Below are 15,491 nucleotides of genomic sequence, written 5' to 3' on the forward strand. Positions count from 1 at the left end.
AACCAATCTGTTTATTTCTGACCTCTTTGTTCCCAGCTCGTTCACAGAAAACCTCAGGAATAGGACGCTTGATGGTGCAAGTGATTGAAGCAACAGAACTAAAGGCCTGTAAGCCCAATGGTAAGTGAGGGAAACAGTCTCAGAGCAGTTTTATTCCTGTAACATTTGGAAAGGTTTGCTGAGAGGAGTTGGTCATTTGGGAATCACTGTGGTTTGTCTACAGTTTCTGTATGAAATAGTCATTCTTTAGTTTCAGAAGATAGAGTGGAGAACCAGTGCTGTGCTGCTCTGGGATATAGGATTGCCTGATCCACATCATCTGGCAGCAGCATTGATGTGTGTCCAGGCAGGCTGCAGATGGAGGGGGACGTTCTGCACTGCAGAGGGGTTTCACTCGCTGTTCTGTGTTTAGGGAAGAGCAACCCGTACTGTGAGATCAGCATGGGCTCACAGAGCTACACTACCAGGACCCTGCAGGACACCCTGAACCCCAAGTGGAACTTCAACTGCCAGTTCTTCATCAAGGATCTGTATCAGGATGTCCTGTGTATCACCATGTTTGACAGGGATCAGTTCTCACCTGATGGTAAGTGTGAGTATTTAGGCCTGTAGTTCTGACTGCTGCCTGAGAAATGTTGGGTAAAAACAATGCCTCAGTACCCAGGAGGTTCAACAGCCTTCCAGAGCCAGTAACTCCAGGCAGTCAGACCTGATCCCAGTCTGGCTTCTGTATCAGACACAGAATTATTTTCTTGTCAGACTGAGGAGACAGACAAGTTGAAAGTAGAAGTTCTACTCACAATGGGTGCTCAAAAATAAGGTCCTGGGTTATATTTTCACAGCAACAGCTCGATCAGCTTTCTTGTTGCTTGGAAACTGAGCACGTTTTTGGCAGTCAGTTGCTTCTCATATTCTCTGAAAGGTTAAGTGCTTTTTCAGGGCTCTGACACACAGTCAATTATTGCAAATTTGCAGGGAACTGCCTTGACCTGAGATGCCTTGTGTGTAACCATAGCTCAGTCTTTTCTCCTGTGAGTTAATGTGAGTTTGGTTGGATAGCTGAGTCTCATTTTTCAGTCCATGGTGAACCTTTTAATGCACACACACACAAAGATGTCATGTAAGAAATAGTCACACAGAAAATTTATGATTTCTGAACAGGACTGTAAACCTACTAGTAGAGGTAATTGTTGAAGATCATTCTAGTAAAAAGCATGCTATATAGGCAAAATTAAAAGTTAGCTGAGCCAAAATAGTTGATTTTTTTACTGTCTTTGAGCACCTCAGTTGATTTGTAAACAAGTTTCATCACCTGACCAGCCAGCTCTGAAATCGAAGAACACTTGAAATTGTGCTTCTGAAAGGGGATTTTCTAAGAGTATTTTTAAAGCCCTTAGCTCAAACCATGACATCCTAATTCCACAGCATTGTTCTCTTCTAAAAAGACCCCTTTTTGTCACTGCTGGTTGGTTTACACAGGGCTGGGGTCCATCCAACTGGAAGCCTGGGAGCAATGCTCTGGAACTGAACACATACCCCACAGCATTGCATTAACCTGCCTCACTCAGATTTTCTATGGTCAATATCTTTGCCTAGTGAAATTTCTAATTCATTTATTTGCCCAACAGATTTTTTGGGTCGCACTGAAGTCCCAGTAGCAAAAATCAGAACAGAACAAGAGAGCAAAGGCCCCACAACTAAACACTTACTGCTGCATGAAGTTCCAACAGGAGAAGTGTGGGTGCGCTTTGACCTGCAGCTCTTTGATCAGAAAACACTCCTCTAAGAACGTTTGTTTTTTTTTTTTTTAATTTATGAAGGACAACTGAAGCTAACAGCCTGAACATCTTTTGGTAAAAGATTCCTTGTCCCATGCTGGTTATTAAGCAAGAATTCCTGCTGCTTCTGTATTTCCTCTTAGTTCCTGGTTGCGCTTAGTTCCTTGCAGTGTTCCCAGTTGTTGTTGATCTATGCAAACACAAATGTTACTGTAAATACAGTACTATAGCTCAGTGCCTTTTTATTATTTTGGAATATCTTGGGTTTGGATGCCAATGTTTCCATTTTCAGGGCCATAAAAAGTATTATGTAGAAATGTGGCACCAAGCTGTTTGTATATTTTACCACTTAGTCTGACAGACAGACTGAGGAATGGTTTAAGCTCAGCACTAGAATCATTCCATTTGAAATCTTAAAAGTGATATCCACTGGAATTTTCCCATCTCAGGATGATCGTTTTAATGGTTAAATGCTGAAGAAGCCTTAGCACTGGAGAAGTCTCCAATATATTGTATATTCTTTTAAGAATCAAGCATAGTTCTTTACTTGACTTTAGTTCTGCACTGGAATCAGTAACTGCTACTTGATTTTTCTTTCTGCTTCAGTTTGATTTATCGTTCTCTGCTGAGACAATGTGGTTGTGAAGAATAGCTAGAAAAAATATTTTAAATACTGTGACCCACAACAATGTGGCAAAATACTCTTCAGCTCTTTGGGTTTTTTCCTAAGTATAAGTTATTTGTGTACATTTCCTTGGTCTTGCAGACCTCCATGTGAATCTTGAAGCTTTGACATTGCCAACATGTATATAGAGAGTAAAATATAAGTTTATTAATTTGTCTACAGATGTTTATTGATGCATAGTGATTTTAAAAAAGTATATTTTATTGTACAGGGGAATGTGAAATAATGAGAAAAACTTATAGGATTTGTTCAAGGAAAGTTTATGACAAGTTTAAAAGGTTTGTTCTGGGGAGCTGTCACCCCAATATAAACTGTAAAATGAACTGGTTGAAATGAAAGCAAAACTTTCTCTTGGCACCAAATCAGGATGGTTTAAAAAGAAAGTTTGTTTATAAATATTTGTTACATTGTAACCATTCTATTTCCTCCTTTAAACTGCTTTGTTGCAGAAGCACAGCATGCAGTTCTGAGCAGCCTGTGCCCTTGTTTTCCACGGGTGCAGAAATTCCTCCTGAAGTCTGGCAGTTTCCCACCCATTCGCCATCTGTGCACCCTCCTATTACTGAGTCAGCCTGTGTTACATTTAACAGTTTTCTGTGGTTCAGTATTTCTAATCCTAAATAAAACTCAACCTTGGCAACTCTTGAGAGATTGTGTCTGTACAACGGGACTTTGGAGGACAGAGAAAATTCTGTTTCCAGGCTCTGAGCCCAGAGCTGCTGGTCAGCCGCAGCAGCAGGGAGAGGGTCAGGTCTGAGGGCACTGGCAGCAGCTGCTGCTCAGCACCAGCTCTGCAGAAAGCACCAGATGTTTTGTACACCACTTCGCACCTCCTCTCTCCTACTTATTTCCTGCTTTCTCAAAACACCTACGATGTATGTTAAAAGTTTGCTTTACTGCTTGGACACTGTCTCCAGGAGAGAACACCAGCACTGTCTCTACTGATCTCAGCCCAAGTTATACCTCCTAAAAGGTTTAGGAGGGTAACATTTCAGGACTATATGTTTAAGACAGTAAGTTTATTGCAGTTTGCCCAAAGACCTGCCTGGCCTGTTCTCACTTGCTTTGGCAGTGCCTGTCACCTATTTTGTAAAGGGTACCTTTGATGGCTGTGCTTGCTGCTGTGGTCAGCTGGAGCACAGATGACATCATTGGCTCTCTCTGTCATTGTGCTAGTTGATGAATTCCATCCTTTAAAGAGAAGGAAAAAAACTGTTGCCATGCTTCTGTAAAGATCAGCTGAGCTGTCAGATTATTTCCTTCTACACAGCACACACTAAGCATGCCTGGGAACTCTCCAACCTTCCTTAGACAGGAAATTCCCCCCCCCATTCTGCCACAATGGATTTGAAATGAGGAGAACATTTCAAATCCATTGCCATTCAAATCCCCTGCCATTGCTACTGTGCCTCAAAAACTGGGCTTAGTATAGACCCAGACTGTGTTCCTGGTGAAAACTATGTTCAAACACTCTGGGGCTTAAAGGCAGTAGGAGTGAGTTAGTAAAACTAGAACATGCTCCCCAAGAGCAGCACATCAGTAATATGCTCTGTTAACCTCCTGCTGATCAAAGTGGGACTCCAAACCTACTCACACTTTCCAGCAGCCTGTGCATGTCTTCTGGAAGAATGGATCATACTCCGATGGGTCATAAGCATCCAAAAACACACAGCCCTGTGGGAGAAGCAGGTACTGGGTCAGGTTTCAGAAGCTGTTGGTGGTTACAGCAGTGAGAGAAGGTAGCCTGGGTGGGACAGAGCCAGGCACAGCATAACACAGCACCAGAGGTGGTTGAAATCAGTGAATTCTGTGAAAAAAGAATTCCCAATTTTCATACACTACACCTCAGAAAGAAAGTGACTGAACTGTTAACAGGAAAATTCCTCCATCCATTTTAATTTATCACAGGCATAAATACATAACAAATTATTTCATGAAGCATCCAGAAATAATGACAGGCTAAAATGCTAACCTTAACTAGGACAGTCAAGACAAGGGGTTTTGTTTTTTTTTTTTTGAAAATGTTTTTCCAGAGAAGGAAGTCCTGAGATTGGCTCCATTTCTCAGAGCATGGTGCTAATAATACCAAGGTCGTGGGTTTGATCCTAGAATGGGCCACTCACTGAAGAGTTGGACACGATGATCCTTCTGCATCCCTTCTAACTCAAAATATTCTGTGATGTCAGCAGGACAGATATTAAAAGGAAAACCAGGAGTGAGTGAGCCCTCACTAGCCATAACATTAGGCAGGTCACTGGTCTGGAAGATACCAGAGTTCCATGTCTGGCTTCATGAGCTGGCTTTTCCATCTATACATTGGAATAAAGACCTGAACCCACACCTCGTGGTTCAGGCCACAGCTCCATCTCATCAACAACACTGCCACAAGTGCAGGAGAAGGCTGATAACAGGGAAGAGAGCAAAAGAAAATGGGCAAAAACAAGGGAGGGAAGGGAAAACACATCCAGAATTAACCACATTAACTAACCCACACAAGTGTCTCAAGTTCTGCAAAATTTACCATATGCTGCCACAGTTAATGCAAACTTATGCAAATAACATGTTCTGTAAATATGAAGGGCCTCAGCCTGCCTTTCAGACATGCTGGTGACAGACCTGACACCGCAGAGCAAGGAGAAAAGGTAGAAGCTGATCATTGATGTTGCTGCTCCCCTTCAGGCAGGACATATCCCAGTACATCAGCCATTGCTTCTGGAGGGCACCCAGCAAATTCCTGACCTGGTACAGCAGCATGCAAGATGGACTGATGCTGACCCAGACATGTGCAGTACACCCAACACTGCCTAAATCCCAGGACTTCAGCAGTAGGACTGGTTCAGTTCTTTGTCATTTCATGCAGTTTAAATGCGTGCGTCTGTCACATCAGGCCTTTGAAAAAGATCGTTTTGGTCTCCTTAAAACAGCACAACTCCCATGGTATGTTCATTTCTGGATAAGTAGGTTGTTTACAGTCTCACAACTCCACTGTGCAGTGGTTTCCACTGACAACAACTGCCTGCTCTCATAAAGTATTATTTTTGTGGCAGATTACATAACTGCTTTTATTTTTCTCTTTTCATTCCTGAGATGCAGAAAGTTTACTTGTGGGATCTGATATTCAAGAGTGGTGTGAAATTAAGAGCAAAACAAAGAAAACTAACAAGTATTTTCTACAGTGACTGCAACTTGCTATTTTTGTGAATACTGAAACACACGGGACCACAAAATCCATGAGTTGGGTCCATTACCTGCATGCAGACTTAACAAAATTGTTTGTATCTCCCTGTTCCTATATTTTTTCTTTTATGAAGCTTGATCAGTAGCATCCAAGGCCACAAAATAATTTCACTCATGCTCTGCCAACAGAGCTGCAGTACTGCTGTAGCTAACTCCTGAGACTTGAGAGTGCGGCCCACACCCTGCTCACCCAGCCTTTGGTTTGAGCAGACAGAGCTCAAGGTTTTCCCACTAAACAGTCCAGCCCACAGAGGCAGCACACCTCAGTAGGGTGTCTCACCATATTCAGACCCCAGCACGTGTTCACTGCACCAAGCAATACTGCTGTTCATAGCTGCTGGTGAATGTAGGCAGTTGTAACATCACCATTACAGAAGTCCTTGGGAAAAGTAAATTACAGGCAAGGTATATCTGAACTCCAGGTTACTTCACAAGCAGGAAATAACAGCTAAACCCCTGAACTTGTCCACAACCCTCTGTATACAACCCCCTCCATAACAGAAATGTATTTCTCATTGATACCTTCTTTGTACAGTAGTTTAAATATTGAGATAATTGTTCTTGTCTCCTTTTCCACACTTCTTTCTCTGACTGGTTGTTCATTTTGTCCTTCATTTTTTGCATAAGTGGCTCTGAAACATTCTCAAGATATTTTTTGTACAGAAGTTCTGTCTTTCTCAGTTCTAGGAAATCACTGTGCTTCAAAGATTTGTCCAGCTCCTTAAGTAAGAAATGGAAAATAAAAACCATATAAACTATTGGTCAATGACAGTAACGATTCCACATGTAAAGGTTTGCAGTTTGGCTGACCTGACTGCTCACTGCTCAAAGTCATCTATTTTCCAGTCCTTCCTTCAGCTCCTCCCTCTCTCCACTTCCCATCACTTACTTCCAAGCTTGCCCTTTCAAGAGCTCTGGCATTTAGACACTTAATTTTTGAAGATGTGGTGCAAAATTGGCAGAAAATGACTCACTTTTTCCCATCAGGTCTTTGAGCAGAAATCACTGCAGAGCAGGGGGCTGCAAGCACCAGACTGTGCAAGGCAGGCAGCAGAAGGACATTCCCTGCAGGACTGGCAATCTGCTGGATCAGATCAGAGCAGCCCTCCTGCCCTTTGCTCACAGCACCACTGTCACAAATTACCACACCCACAGAACAAATATTAGTGCAAACAGGCAGTTCAAGTCACCTGGGATTCACATTCGGGGTTACTACCTCCGTCCTATCCAGAATGGACTGAAAAGATTAGAAGCTCGTAACTCTAGTTTTTCAAGAATACAGGCAATTAACATTTTCTCATGAATCACTGTTTAAGAACTAAAAATACTGACATGCAGGAAAGCACACAGCAAATGAGAAAAGAGCCCACTTCTTACCCTCACAAAATTTTCTCTGTCCAAGATGCAGCGAACAGAAGCAATGATGTCTCGGCTTTGATCAGATGCTGCCTAACAAAACATGAAAAAAACCTACATGAGGTGAAATCAGGACTTAGAGCGGGAGTTAGATTTACTTTTGAATCAAAATATTCAAAATAATTACCAGTGTCATGATTAAAGGCACATTACACCACAACCCAGCTGGCAAATCCTTGCAAGATTTGCTCTGAACAGTTGGGTTAAGTAGCAACAGAAGAGCATTGGAAGAGCTGGAAGGAGAACTGGAATGTACAAGCTCAGACCTCCTTGGCTGCTCCTCACCATGACCAAACACCACCTCCTCCTTGCCACTGTCTCTCACCTGTGCCAAACATGTGGCTCTAACTCCTGCACTCCAGACAAGGAGTTGAGGCAATGCAGACCAAATCTATCATTTGGGGATAGAATGCATTTTATGCATAGAATGGAATATTAGCCTGCTACTCCCTGTGCTTAATACTGATTTTTAATTCCAATTGATGGTGTAGTTTTCAGTCATGTCTGCCTTGGCCCTGCTGACCAGCTCCACACTCCTAAAGGTTTATTACACTAAGATGAGCAGGACATCACGCATCAGAGTAAGCAAGAAAGAGACAAGAAGTATTAAAAATTCCACCAAAAACAAATCAGAAAGAGGAAATCTAAATTTCTGGCATGTTTCAAGACCCTTACATACTACTATTTGAAACAACTGGTATGTTGTATTATGCCTGATGAATTTACTTCACCTAGTCATAGATCCTTTACACAGCCATCACTCCAGCTAAGGACCATCACTGGTGAACAGAAGAGCTTTCCTTCAGGATGATACACATGTGAAGGAGTTGGGTGTTCTTTCACTGAAGGAATACAGTCCCTTCTCCCTGGAAAAGGGCAGGCCCAGGGGCAGCCTCATCACAGTACTACTTACAGGGCAGCTACAAAGAGGATAGAGGCTCTCACTTCACCAGAAGCCACAGCAAGAATACAGGAGATAAGAGGTACGAGTTGCACTGGCAGAGCTTTCATCTCAATGTAAGAAATAAGTTTTTACAGTGAGATCAGTCATTCACTGAACAACCTCCCCAGGGATGTGGTGGAGTCCCCATCACTGAAGGTTTTCAAGGTGCAATTGCAGCCCTCATCTGGTGTCTCGTTCCATGAAAGGCTAGGCCAGATGATCTTCCAAGGGCCCTTCCAGCCTGGGCTGTTCCATGAGTTTGTGATTCTAACTAGTCACAAGCTTGTTTCAGGTTTTATGGAAAACTTTTCCACACACCAAACTACAAGTAATTTAATAAAGCTGCCTCAAAAGGATGCAAGAGCTCAAAATACTCCATTGAATCTGTTGCTAATTTTAGAATTCTTTGTTCTCCTTCTCCATGATAAACATCTCTCAGATTATACTGAACTTTGAAAATAACAATCTTTCATTCTTCCCTTCATAATTTCTATTTAATTCCCCCACTCACACCTTCACACAACAGAAGCCCTTCCTTCTGTTAGCCAATCTTAGGCAATATTTTCCTTCCCAAAATGTCTGCTGCAATCAAAATTATTGGCTGTGCCACGCTGCTGGTGCTGAGGAGAACCTCTGGATAAATGCAAAGGAAGGAAAAGGTCTGCATAAAAGGACAACCTGCTTTACAAAGATCAGGTTCTCATCTAGGTTCCACAACCAAGGCACAAACTGGGATGGAATGTAAGAATTAATACAACTGCAACACCATTTCTGAGTGTGCTGTGGAGGACTGAAGCACAAAGCTCCTGCTCAGGGCTCAGAGATGAGTTCAGGCATATACCAGGCATGGAAGTCTGGGAGCACAGCCAGACCAGAAAACACGGTCAGGATTTCAGTGGGATTGGGTGGCCAGTTCCAACACAGGACCCAATGACACACCTGGGCTCCCAGTTTCAGATAATGCTCTCTGTGTTGCTCACAGTAGAACCTACAGCTGAAGGAATGCTGGGGTCACTCACCTTCCAAGGCTCTTGCTGCTTGGGTTTTCTCACAGGTTTCCCATTTGCAAATCTTTGTAGCCAGCGACCTTTTGAGTAATTCACACTACCCATGGCTGGATTAGTCTGGGAAAAACAATAAAACTGTCAAAACCCATTAAAACTATTATATTAACAACAAAATCTAAATTTTCTTACAATTCCTACTGATCAGTGAAATAGATCTCTAAAGGACTTCTAACTGCTGATACCTGCAGCATTTTCCTGTCACAGTAAGTAAAACACAGAGATGAAGTATCAGGTTTACAGTCAGACACTGCCTCTGGTGTAACTGTCTGTCCTCATCTCCACACACCATGGATAGTGCATTTTGTTTCAGAGAACAGTGATTGACAAATTATTTGAAAATGCCTGTCAGCTTTGGAAACATTTCAGAGTTACCAAATTTCACTTCCAGACTATTACTTCTTTCCTCTGTGCCTTTTTCAATCAGATAAAATCCCTTTCAAGTAATTGCCATATCCCACTATGGCTACATTTTATTGGTTTTTAAAGTTAGTTCTACCAGATGAAGCTACCAGATGAAGCAGATGATGCTAACTCAGCTCCAGTCAGAAAATTCCATCTTCTCTCTTATATGTGCATTAGGATATATGGATTGATTTATAACAGAGACAGTGCAACCAGAGAGGCAAAATGCCCTTAAACCCCTATTTATCTCAGATTCACTGGAGACACACTGCTTCCAGAAACAATGGATCCACAACATTACTTGGGTAAAGAATGGAACAAAAGAAAAGCTTACTTTTGCAGAGATACTGACCCCAAGTCTTCAGACAGATCTTTCAGTTATTAAAAAAAAAAAAATCTGATATTCAATTATTTTTTGCAGCATCTAGTTATAAGAATCTGCAAAGACTCCTGGGTATTCATAGAACCTTTTTTTTTTTTTGGTAGAAGACAACACTTAAGACATTATTCTGTCCAATCCAGCACTTTAGTGACAATATCTGACTCCCAGCTTACCTCTCTGGAGTGCAGATTCAAATTTCTTACCATCAATTCAAGGTAAAGTCTGTAATCTACATCTTTGTTTGTTTCATTTTATAGTCCCTGCTCTTGTACACTGACAAAAACATCTGCTGGGATATTCCTGCACCCACACAGCAATGTTTTCCTGTCTTTTCTGACTGAAAGAGTCAGAAATCACAGGAGAGCATATGTTGGAAAGGACTTCAGGAACTCACCTACTCCTGTTACCTTTTTCCCAACCTGGAAATGAAACTCGAGATAGTTTTAATAAGGAGGTAATATAAAAGGGGATCTTTATTTGAAGGCCTTCAGAGGCAGTTATGGAAAGATGTCCACACAAACCCCTCCCAGGAGTGAACACATTTTTATAGGCTTTAGGAAATTAGCATAATTGATAAAAAGCACCAATTAGGAGGACAAGTGGTGATGTAATTCCCCCCGAGGTGAAGCCCCTTCTCTGGAGCCCCTCTTCAGCTGCAGCTGTACTTTGTCCATGAGAATATGTCCCAAAGAGTTGTTCTCAGCCTTGCTTCCCAGGAAAAACCAAGATAGGAGAGGGGCCTTGTACCTTCTCAGGGCTTGGAGCCCTGGAATTTGATTCTCTTTCTGCTTAGGGAAAGGCCATGGAAAAGTACTGGGAAAACTAGTTACTAATACAACAGGTGACAGAGTTACAAATATATGTGTGAAGAATACAGAGAACATAGAAAGAAAAGGCAAAAACCAAATGACATCAGTCTCAGTGCCAGCTTGAAGAAAAGCAATTTCAGAAGCAATTTCTGATTCAAAATTAACAGGCAAATAGCAAGGGCTGAAGAGATTTGGGTATGGATGTGCTATAGATTTGGCATTAGAAAAACCCAACACACCTGACTATGAGCAATATATCCTCCCTACATGCACAGGTGCCACAGGCTGCCGTGTCATGCCACCATTTACAGATTTCCTCCCACTCCAAGCAGTCCATCCACCTCACAAAGACAGACTGAGCACAAAGCAGAGGAGGTGCTTGACCTCCTCAAAGAATTGGGATCACAGGGGAGATAAAACAGAGCGAACACAGAGAATCTGCCTCTGCAGCAATCTGCCTTCAGGAACCCACAAGTGGTAACGACTCTAGCTGCAGATTTCCCCCCACCACCAATCTTCATAATTCAAGCTACTACTGAATCTTAATCCTTTCTTTTTCTGCTTTTTTTGGACTCTTGCTGGGAGATGCCAAGCCTCCCCTCTGCAAAGGCAGGGCTCACTGATATGAGACAGCAGCTGTTTTGCAGGTCTTGAAACTACAGATTTAATCACAGGCTTAGACAGAAATAGAGTAAAGGATTTCCAGAATCTGTGTGGATAAAACAAGCATTTAGTCAATCTAGCAGTTGCAGTCTGCAGATGTCAAATCCCATGAGCAGGTTGGCTGTCCTGTAACAGGACATTTGTTTGACTGTGCCAAATCCCTGAAGTGTCCAAGGCCAGGTCGGATGAGGCTTGGAGCAACCTGGTCTAGGGGAAGGTGTTCCTGCTCATGGCAGGGACCTGGAACTAGATGATCTTTAAGGTCCTTTCCAATCCAAACCATTCTATGATGATTAAACCTGAGAACAACCTAAAAATCCTTGCTATATAAACATGCATCCTTCCGTGCTGTCAGCAGTGCAGCTCTGTACCACTAAGTTTTAAAGACAGGTTTCTCTTCTTTCCTCAGTAAAACAAGGTTCTTCCCCAAACACCCATCTGCTAAAATTCACACCCTCTGTGCCCAAACACGAGGCTTTGCAGCAGCTTTAAGGAAACACATTTTAATCACTGTCTCAAATACAGGCACCCTCCCATATGCCTCAGTCCTTTCAAAACCCCGTTCAACCACGTAGGCTCACGTGTCACAGCACGGATGCCACCCTGCACGAGCACAGCCGGCTGCCTTTACTGGAGCCTTGGTCCCCCCGCATTGCCTCAGGTACCGGGGCAGAGAACGCTGAGAGAACGAGTCTCTAGTGCGAGCAGGGCAGCGCTGCGAACAGAACCTTTTACACTGAGAATGCTGAGCCAACCCGTAAGGCGTGCATGCCCGGAGGGGCCTGGCCTGGCCCTGCACTTCAGAGGCAGCGATGAGATAAAGGCCGGCGAAAGGGAAAGGCTGAGACCCGCTGGGCACGGCTGGCCCCGGGCGGGTCCCGCAGGCCCCAGGGAAGAGGAGGCGGCCAGCAAAGATCCACACCTACCACCCCCGTGCCGGGGTCCCTCCCTGGGGCGGTGAGCGCAGCCCCATGAACCCCAGGGGCGGTGGCACAGGGTTACAATCGAAGCCAAAGCCGCCCGCCACAGCCCCGCCCCGCTGAGGGGAAAATGGCGGCGCGGCGCGCCTTGGTCGCGCCTCACATCAGTCGCATCGCCCCTCCGTGATCTAAAAAATAATCCCTCACCCATCACCCACAGCCTCTTGGGATGAGGAGATGCCGCCCGTGGGGAGAGGGGCCCGGCTACCCGTGGGGACAGGGCACAGAAACCTGTGGGGACAATGCCGCAGCAGCCCTGATCTGGTCCCGAAGACAGACGGGGCGGAGGCACGGCCGGATCCCTCCGCGCCCGGCCACGCCGCGTCCCACACTCCCATGGCAACTCCAATGCGCGCCCTCCCGCCGGCAAGGCTTCCCACCAATCAGAGAGGGGAGCGCGCCGTGAGCGAGCCAATCAGGAGCGAGGACGGCTCCAGCCAGCCGAGCCGAACGAGGCCGAGCCGAGCCGAGTCCAGTAGAGCCGAGCCGAGCCGAACCGAGCCGGCGGAGTCGGGCTCCCTGGTTTATTATTCGAAGTTCATTAAATCGTACGATGAGATTTCACACATTCGCCCGCAGTGCTGACCATGACACCGAACTTGAAACTGCAATCAGCCAGAGATACCAACAGAGGAGAGAAATGTCAGGTCTTTTTCCCCCAGCAGTGCTGCACTGACACACAGATCTTACAATAACTGTGTGCCACATAAACGGGGTGTTTCCTGGAGCCCTTTATACTTTATTTTAAAAAATGTATTATTACGATTGATTTGTCAGCGCCCCAGGCATGAAGAGACAGACCCTTGCCGCCTGCCATTGCCCTGGAATGGGATCCCCTGCACAGCCCGCTGTGCCCAGGGTGCCTTCATTAACCTGGCCAGGGACTTGTGACAGCGGCGTGTCAGACTCAAATCCCTGATATCAGTCTGGAAAGAAAGAACCCCATCCTCCTGGATCCCCCGCACTCTTAGTCTCTATGTTATTAATTGTGTCATTTTTATCCACTGTCATTGTCTGCCAGCATCCTTGAAGCACTCAGGCTTAGTAATTTAAGGAGTAACACACTATTAACAAATACACTTTATTAACGATCACAGAAGATTGTCAAAGAGTCGGGGCAGAGATTGTCACTGACTGCGCACTGACTGCAAGAACAAGTTTGAAGGGATACACAGGCTCTGATCACCAGTGAAAGTTCGAGGTAATCAGTGTGTATAGAGTAGGGACCCTACCCAACAGCTGTGCCCATGGAGGAAAAGAAAAGATCAGCCCATCAACCCATCCCAGAAGTTATGTGGAGCCTTTCCTAACTTGTCCCCCTCTAAACGGGCTGTTAGACTATTTCTTTACACTTAGGTGAAGCTTGAGTGACTCTAGTCAAACATACTTTTGTTCTCGATTGGTAAAAAATTCCCTCACTTTGCTCTCAAAGACATAGTTAACAAAATAGAGAGAGTGTGCTCAGGGAGGGGTGGTCACACTTTGGGTGGGTAACTTTGGGATGGAGGTGTGTCACATCTTTACAATGAGAGCACAAAGAGTGGGGTTCATCTGAGAAGAGCGATTTCCCCACAGCTGCTGACTGAGGAACAGGACATCTCCATCCTGTGCTTGGCAGCTGCTGTGTGGTTTGTCAGCTTTGAGGTACCTCCGAATTCCCACTCCTGCAGGGATCACAACAGAGCCTGGCCATGGGGTCTCCATCCTGCTCCACCTTCCACTTCATCCCTCCTTAGCATCTGCTTCAGGCTGCAGGGGGTGTTGCACGGGGAACTACCATGGAATGAATTCTCTGCTTGCCCTGCATTCCCTCCTGGAAATAGCAACCGCATTTTACCCTAAAATTTCCTAAAGTTACAGCTTATGTTGGAATGTGATTATAAGTTTAGCCTCAAGATTTTTCCCCAGATATCTCAAATTTTCCCTCATCTTCCCACTTAATCAACCCCATGACTGTAGTCACTCAAGCTTCCCAATATCCAAATGGAGTTTAAGAGTGTTTTTCAAGCGTTTGTATTGCATGGATTATCTGATGTTTGTAGGGGTGGCCAACAGGCTAATTGCCTTATAATAATACAAACTTTAACAAATAATACCTTTATCAAGACAGAATGAAAAAGGGTTAATATCAATACAACAAATTCCCTTTAGCAGTTGGTGATCATCTGAAGAGGGCATCCCGTCACCACTGTTCTGCATCTTTCTTGACTGGTTCCAAAACATGATCTATTTCCTCCACTTTGTGATGGACAAGGACCAGAGTCCTTTGTCCATTTTCTTGAGCTTGTTTCAGCAATTGTTTTAAGTCTTCATGTTGTAGCAGGTTCCTGCTCAAGGTGAGATTCATTCCAATATGGGTGGGTAGCAGGTCTTGAATCAGCAGCTTTTAGTTAAACTGTAACAATTAGTAAGATGATGCAACAGGAACTGAGTAAATAAAACCACATCCCGTAATTTCCGTGAATTTACAAACACAAACATTTGAGTGATTACTTGTTGCGGCGGGGAGACCGTTTCCCCTCTCAGTCCACGGGGGGGGGGGGGGGGGGGAACTCTGGGCCAGTGCTGGCAGGATGCCAGAAGGGCGAAGAGTGTGCCCTTGCCCACCAGCACTACCCTCAGCCCACCTTCTGCCCAGTCCCAGATGGGTATGTTCCGTTCACCAGGGTAGCTCCAGCCAGTTTATTGAAAGGTCCAAGGTGTGTAGGAAGGTGGAGAGAAGAGGCAGTGGGCTAAGAGGAGCAGGGAGACAACTGTGGAGAAGGGCACCCAAGGGTGAGTCCAGTAGTTATGGGAGGAACCAGGGTATATAAGTGGATAAAGGTGGGAGGGGGTCACAACTCAAACGGACTAATGGGGGACACGAGGAGGGGCAAGGATGGGGTGATGGCAAACACTACAATGGGAGAATGAGGGGGGTGTGGTTCCAAGGGAATAACCAAGGGGAGATCGAAGCACAAGGAAAATTCTAGAAAGGGGTGGGTACAACTTGCACAATAACATAACACGTTAACATAACAGTCTGCAAAGAACCAAGGGAAATTGCTATGGCAACCAGTTTGACTTACACAGAGCTCTCCCATGGCATTCCAGTGTCAACCTTCCCATGCCCCTCACCCACAACTTGTA

General features: G+C 44.6%; 2 protein-coding genes across 5 annotated transcripts in view; one reads left to right on the top strand and one right to left on the bottom strand.

The window, feature by feature from the left end:
- Window positions 1–3,115, top strand: part of ITSN2 (intersectin 2) — an 80,276-nt gene extending 77,161 nt beyond the window's left edge. For 3 of the 4 annotated variants that reach the window (XM_084203065.1, XM_084203067.1, XM_084203066.1), the window contains 3 exons: window positions 37–120; window positions 413–586; window positions 1,629–3,115. In XM_084203065.1, the coding sequence (XP_084059191.1) occupies window positions 37–120; window positions 413–586; window positions 1,629–1,786 (416 nt within the window). In that variant the 3' untranslated portion in view covers window positions 1,787–3,115. Of the gene's footprint in view, window positions 1–36; window positions 121–412; window positions 587–1,628 lie in introns of those variants that run through there. The other variant, XR_014616048.1, reaches the window with a different exon arrangement.
- Window positions 3,116–3,534: 419 nt separating this feature from the next.
- On the bottom strand, window positions 3,535–12,624 carry FAM228B (family with sequence similarity 228 member B). Its single transcript, XM_084202680.1, has 6 exons — window positions 12,510–12,624; window positions 9,079–9,183; window positions 7,078–7,149; window positions 6,223–6,420; window positions 4,058–4,137; window positions 3,535–3,654 (listed from the first exon to the last, which is right to left on the bottom strand). Exons 2-6 carry the CDS (start codon window positions 9,169–9,171, stop codon window positions 3,636–3,638), a joined length of 462 nt encoding a protein of 153 aa, XP_084058806.1. The 5' UTR covers window positions 9,172–9,183; window positions 12,510–12,624; the 3' UTR covers window positions 3,535–3,635.
- Between the last annotated feature and the right edge of the window lie 2,867 nt (window positions 12,625–15,491).

This window comes from Fringilla coelebs (assembly GCF_963513975.1).
Source record: "Fringilla coelebs genome assembly, chromosome: 3".
Lineage (NCBI taxonomy): Eukaryota > Metazoa > Chordata > Aves > Passeriformes > Fringillidae > Fringilla > Fringilla coelebs.